The 15,030-nt window shown below is 43.8% G+C and overlaps 1 protein-coding gene across 1 annotated transcript; it reads left to right on the forward strand.

Moving 5' to 3' along the window:
* Window positions 1-37: 37 nt before the first annotated feature.
* Window positions 38-12,735, forward strand: atp6v0a2a (ATPase H+ transporting V0 subunit a2a; the record flags this gene model as incomplete). The annotated part of the gene is made up of 20 exons (XM_079734048.1): window positions 38-148; window positions 456-534; window positions 737-834; window positions 2,472-2,609; window positions 3,053-3,153; window positions 3,281-3,407; window positions 7,720-7,802; window positions 8,101-8,194; window positions 8,397-8,609; window positions 8,701-8,851; window positions 9,268-9,407; window positions 9,488-9,645; window positions 9,728-9,818; window positions 9,909-10,027; window positions 10,690-10,900; window positions 11,173-11,292; window positions 11,382-11,504; window positions 11,635-11,752; window positions 12,045-12,216; window positions 12,633-12,735. 20 exons carry the CDS (start codon window positions 38-40, stop codon window positions 12,733-12,735), a joined length of 2,550 nt encoding a protein of 849 aa, XP_079590174.1.
* Window positions 12,736-15,030: the final 2,295 nt, after the last annotated feature.

The raw sequence follows: 15,030 nt of genomic DNA on the forward strand, positions 1-15,030 counted from the left end.
TAAGGCCCGGGAGTGGAGGTGTTTGTCTGCAGATAAGATGGTGTTCAGAAGTGAGGAGATGTGCTTGGCCCAATTGTTTCTGCAGTCTGGCTCCGAATACGACTGCATAAGTGAACTCGGCGAGATGGGACTCGTGGAGTTTCGTGATGTAAGTACCTGAACTGTACAAATAATACTGTAAACCAATAAAGCCTGATCAACTGGGTGGCTCCTACAATAGCATCATGAGCCTTAACGGCAGCGAACACACGACTGTCTGTGACAGGGCGCACGTGTTAATTTGCGGATGCAGCGAAATAATGAACGAAGTAAAAGTTCGTCCACCAATGGGAGATAATTGGGCATACTACATTTAAAAAAATATATATGCTAACGTGTCAATTAATGCTATGGTTTGCTGTACCCGCCTGACTAATCTATTCGTGTATTATTGATAATATCGACTATTGTTTCAGCTGAATCCCAGCGTCAGCTCCTTCCAGCGCCGCTTCGTCAGTGAAATTAAAAGGTGCGAGGAGATGGAGAGAATCCTGGGTAAGATGAGAGGATGGATCAAGTAAAACAAATGTCTAAACATAACAGCTAATTTGTTGCCTATAAAATCCAGTTGTTGTGAAAATACATGTTTGGTATGGATATATATGTAGTCTATTCGCATGCATGCTATAGTACCTCATCAGATATTTTTTTCAATTCGTTATAATAATAAACATAATGTTATCTTTCCGTTGGACAGGATACCTTTTGAGGGAGATTCGTAAAGCTAATATCGCTGTTCCAGAAGAGGAAGCGAGTCCAGCCGCCCCTCCACCTAAAGCAGTACTGGAGATAATGGTAGGCTACCCGGAACGACCCCTAGAGATCATAGTGGGCTACACTTACGACCCCTAGAGATCATAGTAGGCTACACTACCCCTAGAGATCATAGTAGGCTACAGCACCAAGTGCTCACTGTATGGTGTAATCTCTAGTGGTCACTGTTAGAGTAACCTCTCCTGGTCACTGTATGGTTTAACGTCTAGTGCTCACTGTATGGTGTAACCTCTAGTGCTTACTGTATGATGTCGTCTTTAGTGGTCACTGTATGATGTCGTCTTTAGTGGTCACTGTATGCTGCAACTTCTAGTGGTCACTGTATGATGTAACCTGTGGATATCACTGTATGATGTTGTCTTTAGTGGTCACTGTGTGATGTCACTGTATGATGTCGTCCTTAGAGGTCACTGTATGATGGCGTCTGCAGTGGTCACTGTATGGTGTAACCTCTAGTGGTCACTGTGTAATGTCACCTGTGGATATCACTGTTAACCTCTATAATGGTCACCTTATGGTGTGACCTCTAGTGGTCACTGTATGGTGTTGTCTTTAGTGGTCACTGTATGGTGTTGTCTTTAGTGGTCACTGTGTGATGTAACCTAGTGGTCACTGTATGGTGTTGTCTCTAGTGGTCACTGTGTGATGTCACCTGTGGATATCACTGTTAACCTCTATAATGGTCACTGTATGGTGTAGCCTCTAGTGGTCACTGTATGGTGTAGCCTCTAGTGGTCACTGTATGGTGTAGCCTCTAGTGGTCACTGTATGGTGTAGCCTCTAGTGGTCACTGTATGGTGTAGCCTCTAGTGGTCACTGTATGGTGTAGCCTCTAGTGGTCACTGTATGGTGTAGCCTCTAGTGGTCACTGTATGGTGTAACCTCTAGTGGTCACTGTGATGTAACCTCTAGTGGTCACTGTATGGTGTTGTCTCTAGTGGCCACTGTGTGATGTCACCTGTGGATATCACTGTTAACCTCTATAATGGTCACTGTATGGTGTAGCCTCTAGTGGTCACTGTATGGTGTAGCCTCTAGTGGTCACTGTATGGTGTAACCTCTAGTGGTCACTGTATGGTGTTGTCTCTAGTGGTCACTGTGTGATGTCACCTGTGGATATCACTGTTAACCTCTATAATGGTCACTGTATGGTTTAGCCTCTAGTGGTCACTGTATGGTGTAGCCTCTAGTGGTCACTGTATGGTGTTGTCTCTAGTGGTCACTGTATGGTGTTGTCTTTAGTGGTCACTGTATGGTGTTGTCTTTAGTGGTCACTGTATGGTGTTGTCTTTAGTGGTCACTGTATGGTGTTGTCTTTAGTGGTCACTGTATGGTGTTGTCTTTAGTGGTCACTGTATGGTGTTGTCTTTAGTGGTCACTGTATGGTGTTGTCTTTAGTGGTCACTGTATGGTGTTGTCTCTAGTGGTCACTGTATGGTGTTGTCTCTAGTGGTCACTGTATGGTGTTGTCTCTAGTGGTCACTGTATGGTGTAGCCTCTAGTGGTCACTGTATGGTGTAGCCTCTAGTGGTCACTGTATGGTGTTGTCTCTAGTGGTCACTGTATGGTGTAGCCTCTATTGGTCACTGTATGGTGTTGTCTCTAGTGGTCACTGTATGGTGTTGTCTTTAGTGGTCACTGTATGATGTCCCCTGTAGGAGCAGCTCCAGAGGTTGGAGATGGAGCTGAGCGAGGTGGCGAGGAACAAGGAGAAGCTGCAGAGGAACCGCCTGGAGCTGACGGAGTACACACACATGTTGAGGATCACAGCCGCCTTCATCCACAGCCGCTCCAGGGTGAGGGATAATGGGGGGACTCATTCCTCCTGTGAATGCACTTAGTTGATACTATATTCTATATACATCATTTCTCGCCATTGGTCCTTGTCCAGAATTATTATTCTGTAATATTATTCAAACGTGCAATGAATTATATATGAGGGATTATAAGAAGATGGCCATTCCGAAGCCTACTCGGATATCCCTTAGCAAGGACACTTTCTTGCGAGTTACAAAATGCTTTTCGTTAGACCTAATTTGAATTCTCCCGGATCACTCTTTGCGTAATCCTACTGATTTGCATAAATTTGTTTTTCTTTACAATCTCGTTTTATTTATCAATGATTTTCCATTAACAAAAAGTAGTCATTCTACAACATGCATTTTTATAAAAAAAATAAATAATTGTACAAATTCGTTTTTTTCATTTAAAAATGAAAGCGTCATTCCTTTGCCTTCAGCACGAAGCCCTGGGGCCACAGTATGAAGAGTTCCCCACGCTGGAGACTGACCCAGCAGGGACCGGCTGCACCGGCATGCAGAGACTGGGGGCCAAGCTGGGGTGATCTTTATCATCGTTCACATATACAGCTTTCACACAAAGGCTCTCAGCCCAGTGGCTGGTGTGTCGTATTAACGAATGGCGTTTGAAATCCTGCCTGAATTGTAAATCTCTCCATGGCTTGTAGGTTTGTATCGGGTCTGATCCATAGAGGGAAGGTGGAGGCGTTTGAGCGAATGCTGTGGAGAGTGTGTAAAGGCTACACCATCCTGAGCTACACAGAAGTGGACGAGAGTCTGGCTGACCTGGACACTGTGAGTTCACCGGTGCAGAATACTGCTCCTTTGTTGTCTTTTATCTGTTACCCAAGGGGTTTAAAGGCCTACGTGCAGGTTAACCAGAAGTTTTGATTAATGGGTACATAAAGCACTCAAAATATGTTTATCATTTATAAAATGTCTCCAAAATAGTGTTAAAGTCCAGTTTTTGTTGTTTTTGGCAGTAACGGGTGTTTTCTAAAGCCATTCGGCGATGACGTCACGTTGGGGAGACATGGTTGAAGGTAGCCTCAAACTAGTACTAGAACTATGGCGTAGTAAGAGTAAGAGGTGGCAAGAACCACAAATAACATGTATGATGGCCCACAGCCGTATAATTTCGAACCTGTCAGACGTGAGAGGGCGAATGAGGAATTGCCGATAACTGATGGCGGTCAAAGCCAATTAAATGCATGGTCAGAGGAGAATGAGTGGAGAGTTGCTATCATTTAGCAACGCAGCAACTAGCGCTGGAGCTAGTCAATGAACAGCAATGCATACAATAACAACACTTTTATTTATTTTTACTGTCAGTGAATAGCACCGAGTGAAAGTCAACGTTTCCTTTATATTTAGTGACAGCGATTATGTCGTTCAGATAAGTACCGGTAAACTTAGTCAGAAGATCTAGAAATAGAAGGCGTAATGGGCTACCTTGCCAGTCCCACCTGTGAAATCCCCTCCAGATAATCCCTAATTAAATCGTACCCCCGAAGTTGTAACCAGATTTCCGATTAGTTATCCCACGTTTTGATGGTAGCCTACTAGCTCCAGTAACAACATCTTTGCCTAGTGTTTATTTCTAAGCTTTATTTTACCCAGTGTGTGAAATACCTGTCAATATTCGGGGTTCCCCAATCTCCCGATTGTTTCGCAATAGCGATATACATTTTGCATTAGGCCTATAACATTACAATATTTCATGGATGCAAGACAATTAGTATTTAGCCTACATGACAACACACACACGCACACACTTAACATTTTTTGATTATCCGATATGCTATATATTTTCAAAGCAACACAGGAGGCTGCATTGGCTAAAGTTGTTTGGATGCACGTTGATTTATAACAAGGAGAGGCAAAGTTGTGCATTACAATGCAAACATGACAATAATTGGCACCAATCTGGCACACTTAGAAGAGCAATCAACTGAATAAATGGCAGGTATAGCCTATCGGACACACAATCAGTGCACTTGCAAATGAGTGCCTGCAAGTATGACCGATCGTGGTGTGACATTATTTAACCATCAATCTACCGCAAATACGACCAGACAGATGTACATTGAACACATACACAAAGCACATCGTCCAACCGGGCGGATGTTGACAGACAGCCCACAACAAGCCAAGCATCACCACGGCGGGTGTGCTCACTCTCTCACTCTCGCACGCCCGTACACAATCACTCCAACTTATCCAACTCCAAGGCTAGGCTGCTTCACTAAGACCACACCTAACCACAAGGCCTTCATAACCATGCAGTATGCCGAAGCCGGAAAGGACACACTCATCTTATGCAAAACAATCTGTTTTATCATCAACATTCAGCCACTGCAAAGATTTAAAGACTAGCAATCTCACCATAAGTTAGAATGGACCCAAAGTGTGTGATTGATACAGTCTGGTTTAGCTTTCGCTTGCTATCCGTTTTTAGTATGACTCGTTCTCAACATTACGTCTTTCTTCTGTTAGGCGTACATGGCTAATTTGCATACGTGCACAGGATTGGCTGGCTCCGCAAGGCAAATAATAGAACATATTTAATTATCTGTCTGTCTGTCTGTCTGTCTAGTTTTAATGTGATGTATTTTGTGTATGTCCATTCAGACTTGTTGTCTCCCTTGCTCTGTGTGGAATGTAGGCTACTGTGCTGTGTGAGCCGAATCACCTAAATGAATTCCCGACAATTTGTGTCGTTTGGTATTAATAAAGACTTGACTAGGCTATCTATCTATCTAGGCTATTAATTAACAATTATTTGCCGAAGGCGAAGTGAATAATTGTTAATTAAATGCTTTAGTATATACCAGAGATGTGGACTCGAGTCACATGACTTGGACTCGAGTCAGACTTGAGTCATGATTTTGAAGACTTCAGACTCGACTTGACAAATTACGCATGACTTGCGACTCGACTTAGACTTGACTGCTATTGACTTGAGACTTGACTCAGACTTTGCCTCTTTGACTTGTCAAAAACATTTATTGTTTTAGATGGCTAACATATTTCCCGCCTGGAGGACTAGACACCCAAGATGCATTCACTTCCGTGAAAATGAAAAAAACAAAACAGCAAGCGAAGACAAATCTACACCTGTATCTTCAATAATATCAAAACGAAATTTCGATATCATTTATACTTTATTCAGACAGTTTTAGTTTCATATCGGCTGCGTTTTGAGTTGGTCCCATTAAAGCTGTCTGGCCAGCCTCTGACACTTAAGACATCGTAACTAAATCATTTTTTCAACCGTTTACCTTCATTCTAAAAATTTCACAAATCTACACACTCGTATCTTCTATAATATCTAAACGGAATTTAGATATAATTTATGCTTTCTTCAGAATCACTGTTTAAATTGCATATTGGCTTTATTTCAGTTGGTCTCATTGATTTACGTTGACGCTGGAGCGTGAGGACGTTCAGCAGTGTTGCCAGATTGGGCAGTTTTTACCGCCCTATTGGGCTACATTTTGAGGACATTCAGGCAGTGTTGCCAGATTGGGATTTTTTTTCCCACCTTATTGGGCTACTTTTAATCATGCACCGGCTACGCTATTCTCTTAAAGAGAATACCATTACTACTACTACCATTAGTACTACAAATTCAGCTACTACTACTACTTCAGCTACTACGACCACTATTACTTCAGCTACTACTACTACTACTACATCAGTTACTACTACTACTACTTCAGCTTCTATTACTGAAGACACAGGCGGGTGGTAAGGACAATTTCCTTAAGGAAAGTTGTGGCATACTGTAACTGACATCCACTCAAGCAGTCCTTTCAGACATCCATACATAGCTTATATGCCACACTTGTCAAGGCACAGCTTTACCAACTTTAGGGTCACAGTGGTGCCTTCGGTAGCCTACTAATACAATTCAAACCCACCGTCCACTCTCACTTCTCCTCTGAGACAACATAAGATTTTGGCACATGCGCATATCATAACACATTTAAAGACAGAAACAATGAACATATTATAACTGTATTGATAAGAAATGACACTGTACATTAGAGTGTAATGTTGAAATTATGATCAATAGCCTAATAATGACATTATTAAGTAAAAATACATGGTGACTTGTTCAGGACTTGAAAAAGTTTGGGACTTTGAATTGTACTCGACTTGGCTTTGGTGTGACTTTGACTTGGACTCGACTTGGCTTTTGTGTGACTCTGACTTGGACTCGACTTGGCTTTGGTGTGACTTTGACTTGGACTCGACTTGCCTTTCCCTGTCTTGACTTGGGACTCGACTTGGACTTGACTGCTAAGACTTGGGACTTACTTGGGACTTACCAAACAGTGACTTTGTCCCATCTCTGGTATATACTACACGTGAACACTCCAAAAATAAACAAGACAACACTTTTTGCCGGCATTAATTTGTTTTTATTAGCGGACATTTTGCGATGAAAACAATATTGAGTTTGAGATGTCAATCATGGGATATTGCCCAATATCCCGAGATAGTGAACCAATCAAATTGCGCCATCTTAGGAGGTTCACGTGTAGCATATACTAACTATATATAATATCTATGTATTTATCTATGTATCTGTATACTCTGCTGAACACTCTCTTACTAGTCTCTACTCTCAAGGGTCTCAATGCGGCTTTGGTCCGTGTCTCCCAAACGTGACGTCATGCAATGCATTCTGGGGGAAATGAGAATCAATAGCAAACCGCTAAAATAGTACCTACCTTTTCGTATTACATTCCGTTTTGTGATACCTAACAACATTAAATACAATGGATAACAGTTTAAATCTTTATTATCAACAAGCAAATTGCACAAATTAGTTGGAAAATAAACCCTGCAACACGGCCTTTAAGCGTAATCAAGACAGTGTCTTCATGATGTGATTCCTTGCATTTGTTAAAGAGGCTTAATCTGATGTATTGTGCTGCCGTTCCATTCTACAGTGGCTCCTTCTAACCGCTTTAAAGTGGAACACGGTGGCTGCCTGGCCTACATTGGTCACATGAGTCAAACCCTCTTATTAGAGAAGTGGGTCTGGAGTAGTTACAACGGCACCTCCTTTTACAACCTCATATTATTTTTATTTTAGGGTGAGATCAACAAAAGTGTCGTGTTTCTAATCTCCTTCTGGGGCGACCAGATTGGGCAGAAGGTTCAGAAGATCTGTGATTGGTGAGTCTACCTTTTTAAAGAAATTAACAGATTCTTCTTTGATGCGTTGCCAAAGCCAAACATGATGTAGTACATGTAAAATATGTATTTATTACATGTTAATACATGGTGGTAAATGTTAAATATTATGTTGTAGATGTAGTACATGTACATTTTTTATTTATAACCTGTAAAAACATGATGCAATACATCTAACACATGAAGTATTCATCACATGTAAAACCATGATGCAATACATCTAAAACATGATGTAGTTCATCTCAAAACGTGTCAAGACGTGGTCTTCTTCGCCCCTCAGCTACCACTGTCATCTGTACCCCCACCCGGAGAATGATGAAGAGAGGGGGGACGTGATGGACAGCCTTAGGACACGCATCCAAGATCTCAACAATGTAGGACTCACACAAACCAAAGGGGGCTGAAGGGATCTGGGTTTCGATCCCATATGTGTTCTATATGTATCCCTGAGCCTGGCACCAATAGCTAATACTATGTCATTTTAAAGATTCTGAATAAAAAGGTTGAATACTATGTCCTAGTATAGAATCATAATAAACGGGTTAAAGTCTAGTAAATACCAAAGGTTGTGTGCAGGTGTTGCATCGCACCGAGGACTACCTGAGGCAGGTTCTGCAGAAGTCCTCGGAGTCGGCCTTCTCCTGGGTGGTGCAGGTGAAGAAGATGAAGGCCATCTACCACATCCTCAACCTGTGCAGCTTCGACGTCACCAACAAGTGTCTGATCGCAGAGGTGTGGTGTCCCGTCAGTGACCTGGCCAACCTGCGGGGGGCGCTGGAGGAAGGCTCGGTGAGCGCAAAGCCTTCAGCGACGCTCGCTCACACCCCACTTCACCAGATGATGTGAAATTCATGTTGCATATCTTTTGGTGTGCTCCCAGAGGAAAGGGGAGGCCACGGTGCCGTCGTTTGTCAACCGCATCCCGAGCAACGACACGCCCCCCACCATGCTGAGGACCAATAAGTTCACCTGTGGGTTCCAGAGCATCGTGGAGGCCTACGGTGTGGGGGACTACAGAGAGGCCAGCCCAGGTAAACACACACACACGTGTCTCTAGGAACTCAGGAATTTATTATCTGTATTTATGTTATGAAACGACCTGCTGTTGATATAGAATCAGCTATCTATACCTGGCCTGTGATTGTAGATGGATTATGGTTTATTGTGTATGTAATTTACAGATCGATTATAATTTATTAAGATATTAGGATGACTGTGTGTACATAATTGGTCTATATTTGATGGTGTCATTGCCCTCCCTAGCTCTGCTGTCATTGATGACTGTCCAAGGGGCCACATACTTGACACATTTGATTGACAATAAAACTAGCTAAAAGGGAGTTCAATTATTTTCTTTATCAACAGCCCCGCAACTCTGACCAATCTGCCTTGAGTTCAGACGAGCAGAGCAGAACGTGTATCGCTAACCCCTTTCTCCGATTGGCAGCTCCGTACACGATCATCACCTTCCCCTTCCTGTTCGCGGTGATGTTCGGGGACCTTGGCCACGGGCTGGTCATGACCCTCTTCGCCCTGTGGATGGTGCTGACGGAGAAGAACCAGAAGAAGAAACGCTCCGATAACGAAGTAGGAACCTACCGGAGATCCCACTCACACAAATGTGACTCGTGAGATTTATATCCGCATTTAATCAATTCCCCTGACAGATCTGGAACACGTTCTTTGCGGGCCGCTACATCATTCTCCTGATGGGGTTGTTCTCGGTGTACACCGGCCTCATCTACAACGACTGCTTCTCCAAGTCCCTCAACATCTTCGGCTCGGGGTGGAGCGTCAAGGCCATGTTCTCCAGCCGCCATTGGACGTGAGTGACGGACACACGTGGAGCACCCACACACAAAGGGTAATGCCGATGCTGTCTCTGAAGGTTTTCCGACGTGTTGCAGGAACGAAAGCCTCCAGTCCAACAGTCTGCTCACTCTGGATCCCAACATCAGTGGCGTGTTTATCGGGCCCTACCCGTTTGGCATTGACCCCGTGAGTCCACCATCTCCCGTCCTATCGCGCACCGTTGACTTACTGTTTCCCACTGAATTTGATATAAGTTTCTTCACAATGCTTGACCAGATTTGGAACATGGCGGTGAATCGTTTGTCCTTCCTGAACTCCTACAAGATGAAGATGTCCGTCATAATCGGGGTCGTGCACATGACCTTTGGAGTGGTGCTCAGTGTTTTTAACCACTTGTGAGTGTGAAGACGCTTACCTCTTCTATCTCTGGTGTCTGTCCTGTAGACACTTATCTCCTCTATCTCTGGTCTCTGTCCTGTAGAAGCTCATCTCCTCTATCTCTGGTCTCTGTCCTGTAGAAGCTCATCTCCTCTATCTCTGGTCTCTGTCCTGTAGGTCCTTATCTCCTCCTCTATCTCTGGGGTCTGTTATATAGACCCTTATCTCCTCTATCTCTGGTGTCTGTCCTGTAGATGCTTATCTCCTCTATCTCCTCTATCTCGTGTGTCTCTTCTGTAGACGCTCATCTCCTCTATCTCTGGTCTCTGTCCTGTAGACGCTCATCTCCTCTATCTCTGGTCTCTGTCCTGTAGAAGCTCATCTCCTCTATCTCTGGTCTCTGTCCTGTAGAAGCTCATCTCTATCTCTGGTCTCTGTCCTGTAAAAGCTCATCTCCTCTATCTCTGGTCTCTGTCCTGTAGAAGCTCATCTCCTCTATCTCTGGTCTCTGTCCTGTAGACGCTCATCTCCTCTATCTCTGGTCTCTGTCCTGTAGGTCCTTATCTCCTCCTCTATCTCTGGGGTCTGTTATATAGACCCTTATCTCCTCTATCTCTGGTGTCTGTCCTGTATACCCTTATCTCATGTGTCTCCTCTATCTCTTGTGTCCGCCCTGCAGACACTTCCGGCAGCGCTATAACGTGTACCTGGTGTTCCTCCCTGAGCTGCTTTTCCTGCTGTGTCTCTTTGGCTACCTGGTGTTCATGATCCTCTACAAGTGGCTGGCCTTCGGGGCCCCGGACTCCCGCCTGGCTCCCAGCATCCTCATCCACTTCATCAACATGTTCCTCATGCAGGACGCCGACGTCAGCCCCCTCTACCCGGGACAGGTAGGCGTCGCTCGGTCGAAGGGTCCTCTGTCGACAGAGTAGTGCTGTGGTGTGTTTGTCAACGGTGCTGTAGGTACGATTGTAAGAGCTGTAATTTAAGAAATACATAAACACAATAATACTAAAAAATAAAAAATTTAAGAATTTGTCTTTCCTGTCAATCCCATTAATCAACACTGCCTTATCATTTTGATAAGAAACATAGTAAGGGAGCGGGAAGGGACGTAATCTGTGCGTTTAGTTCAAAGTGAGTGTTTATGTGTCTACTGTAGAAAGGGCTACAGGTCTTCCTGGTGTGCGTTGCCGTGATGTCGGTTCCCGTGCTGTTGCTAGGGAAACCGCTCTTCTTCTACTGGCTGTATCGCGGGGGGAAAGGGCTGAGGAGACACAGGGTGAGCTTATGCTGTGTACAACCTCTGATCTCCTATTTGCTGAGCCCGCATGTGAACACTGATGACATGGCTCCCCCCTCCCATCCCAGGGTTATGAAAGGGTGAGACGTGCAAGCGAGGAAGACGGCGCCCCGACGCCGCAATATGATGAAGATGAAGAGGAGGGAATAGAGGAGCTGACTAGCAGAGAGGCCGCCGCCACGCCCAAACAGGTCAGCACTTGCAGACTTCTACTGGCCACCTGGCAACACGACTCGAATGTCTTGAGAGTTAGGGTCTGTGTCTATGGAGTTGGGCTTCTAATGTCTTCACTGACTCCTTGTTTCTACTTTTGCCTTCTAGTTTGACTTTGCTGACGTGATTCTCCACCAGTCCATCCATACCATAGAGTACTGCCTGGGCTGCATTTCCAACACTGCCTCATACCTGCGTCTCTGGGCTCTGAGCTTGGCCCACGCTCGTAAGTACAGTCACCAGTGCGGGCTGTGCAGTTACAGCGCCACTGTGTTCAGTTTCGTCTCTTTAGTCGGTCTGGCCTCCTTTTTTCTTCTTGGTTTTGTGTGTTTGGACACGCATGCTTCAATCAACGTGTGCGTGTGTGGACAGTCTAGTGGTCAGGGTGTTGACCCCGAACTGAAAGGTTCTGGGTTTGATTCCAAGTGTCTGAAGTCTACCTGTCGGCACCCTGCTCCTCAATGATCAGAATCCACTGTAAGTCACTCTGGAAAACCCATTTGGACGCCCTGTTTCAGAGCTGTCGGAGGTCCTGTGGGGCATGGTAATGCGCCTGGGCCTGAGGTTCACCTCCAAGCTGGGCGTGATAGCGCTAGTGCCGGTGTTTGGGCTCTTCGCCACGCTCACCGTGTCCATCCTCCTGGTGATGGAGGGTCTCTCCGCCTTCCTACACGCCCTGCGCCTCCACTGGTGGGTCTCACTCAGCCGCTCACTCAGTCACACACTCGCTCCCCCGCTCACTCAGTCACTCCCTCAATCAGTCACACACTCGCTCCCCCGCTCACTCAGTCACTCCCTCAATCAGTCACACACTTGCTCACTCAGTCACACACTCTCACTCAATTGTGCACCCACTCAGTCACGCACTGAATCAGTCGCTCAGTCACGCACTTACTGGCTCGAGAAAGAGCATTTACACTCATTCTTTACATGTACATACATTTTATTTATTAATGTATTATTTTATATCCAGATTCAGTAGGTAGGGTTAGGACTGGACCTGGACTTCATTAATCCCTGGGGGATACTGTTTCTGTCAGAGTAGCTCTAGATATAGATTTTCCAATTGTTTCAGAAACATTCTCACGATATCGTTTCCTTCCCAGGGTTGAGTTCCAGAACAAATTTTACCACGGTACGGGTGTCAAGTTCATCCCGTTTGACTTCTCCCTCATGCCGTCCATTTTTGAACAAGACGGCCTGATGTAGGCAAACCTAAACACGTCCGATGTCCTCTATGAGAGCGGCGGGGACGACCGGTGTCCCGGAACCATGCTGAACGCTGGAACAATTCCCACTGTGATAATGACAACATTTACTATGGACTGAAACCCACTGTCGTAGCAGCTTTTTATTACCATGACACCTCCCCGACATCCCGGCTGCACTACCTGGCTTACGTTAACGCCACTATTTTCAGCAGACCCCCGGTTTGGCACAGGGGGCTTCACACATCTCAATCTATTACATTGGTTTTCTATTTTAGTTTTTGGAAACGGGACATAACTAGAGGCAACACATTTTCCTGCTATTTGGCAAGTTGAAACCTGCTATTCTCCTCGTGCTGTTTGTATTATTTATGACATTGTCTTTTAAGGTGAATAATAATCCATTGCAATGTGAAGTGAAAAAATAAGAATGTAAACAAAATGCACAGAAGATCAATCCAAGCATTTTTAGTGCCAAACGGATTGGTGTTATTCACAGAGATCCCTGCTGGGTTCCCTACACTGACCAGCCATAGGGAGCCATCAGCTACACTGGTCAATATGTCAACGTATTACAACGTAACGTTTTGTGAAAGCATATTGCCATAGAGCACTTTTTAATAATGCAGAGATGATTGTACAAAGAAAAGTCTTCACTGACTGTGATGATGCCAAATGAAAATACTTTTAACTGTTTAACGGCTACTTATTACTGATAACTTATCTATAGGTTTTAAGCATATTTTAAAGCCCCTGGTAATGCTTGTGAGGAAATGGCCAAAAGGCCATTCTTTTATTATCACACTACTCATTTGGTATATTTATTTAAATCGTGTTTCCTGTATGAGAATAATCATATTTTAACCATTTTAATGTGTTACTTTTGAGATATATGCCAGCAAATAAAGCATTAGCGCAAAATTATAAAATAAGTTATTTTATCTTGCTTGATTGTATGATTTCTGTTCTGAGCAGCTGTTGGCACATTTTGGAAAATACATTAGAAAATGGAATACAACCAAAACCATTTTTTTGTATTTTATTGTATGCATAGCACAATATAATTTGCCTTAACAAGTTGCATGAAACCTGCATTAAACAAACATTCATTTACCCCAATAACGGCAGTTTCCTCTATAGTTGAAAAGCTAAGCGTGTTGACAATTTTAATTTAAAAAGGGGACGTAGTGGTCCATCATTTTCAGAACCTTGAAGATAACTGCCCAACGTAAAGATTTGATATATCGTCCACATTTCACAAAACTGCTGCAGAAATGCTGTGCCTTTTCATGTTAACCAAGCTTTTGAACATTTGATTGATGGTTATTCTCAAAGGTTAGAAACCTGCAAATTGTTCCAAACTTTTGTCTGCGCCAGTGTCAACAATATTCTACAGATAACCCAGACTTCGGTTGATATATACCCAGAAGAGAAGTTCAAAAATTCTAGAAGTTAAAATCCTACAAATCTTTTAATATTCTATGCAATTTTAATGTTCTTTCTTGAAATAATGCTTGAAGAATACAAGTAGGTTAGATTAATCAGTTAATCAAGGTTAATTAATAATTGTTAGTTGCTGCATTACATTAGTGGTCTGTTTTTTAGTGCTTCAATTGGATTTAGGATATATGATGTGACATCATACATCCTTGATTGAAAGCCTATCGTTAAGGTGACATTCCACGTTTTCTATTGGCTGACAGCCCCTGACAGTGAATACCCATATGCATATGTACGTCATTGCAGCCCCCCCCCATTCTTTATTCACTTATTTATGGCGTCACTTTTGGATTTTTTGTTTAAAAACTCTAATTTATTAAAAGTGCTTGTCACATTATAAATACCGCTAGGGGAATTGCTTTTTCCACAGCCCAAGTACTAGTGCAAGCTAGCTGCCTCGATCATCCCACTTGGCAGAGAGGATTGTTTTGTAATCGCAGCGTTATCCCGGTCTACCGGAACGCAATTTCCGGTCTCTTACTTCCTATGAGCTATATACGGCAGTTTATAGTCCCCAGAGCGAGACCAATACAATGAGAAGAATATGAACCACAACGAAAAGGAGAATAGATATCATTTTGAAGAATAATTTGTAAAAGTACCGTCCGAAACATGTAACGGAAACGGATATCCCTGGGTCGGAAGTTTCTACCTCTCCCTCTCCTCGCCGCTAAATTCATTTAGCTGAAGTCCCGCCCTCTCTCCCGCCAATAACGCTCATCTGGAGCATCCCGCTCCATGCGTTCCGTCGTGAGAGGAGAACGCCTGGGACGAGGTTATCCTGTACTGACCATCC

The sequence above is a fragment of the Pollachius pollachius genome, assembly GCF_949987615.1.
Source record: "Pollachius pollachius genome assembly, chromosome: 4".
Lineage (NCBI taxonomy): Eukaryota > Metazoa > Chordata > Actinopteri > Gadiformes > Gadidae > Pollachius > Pollachius pollachius.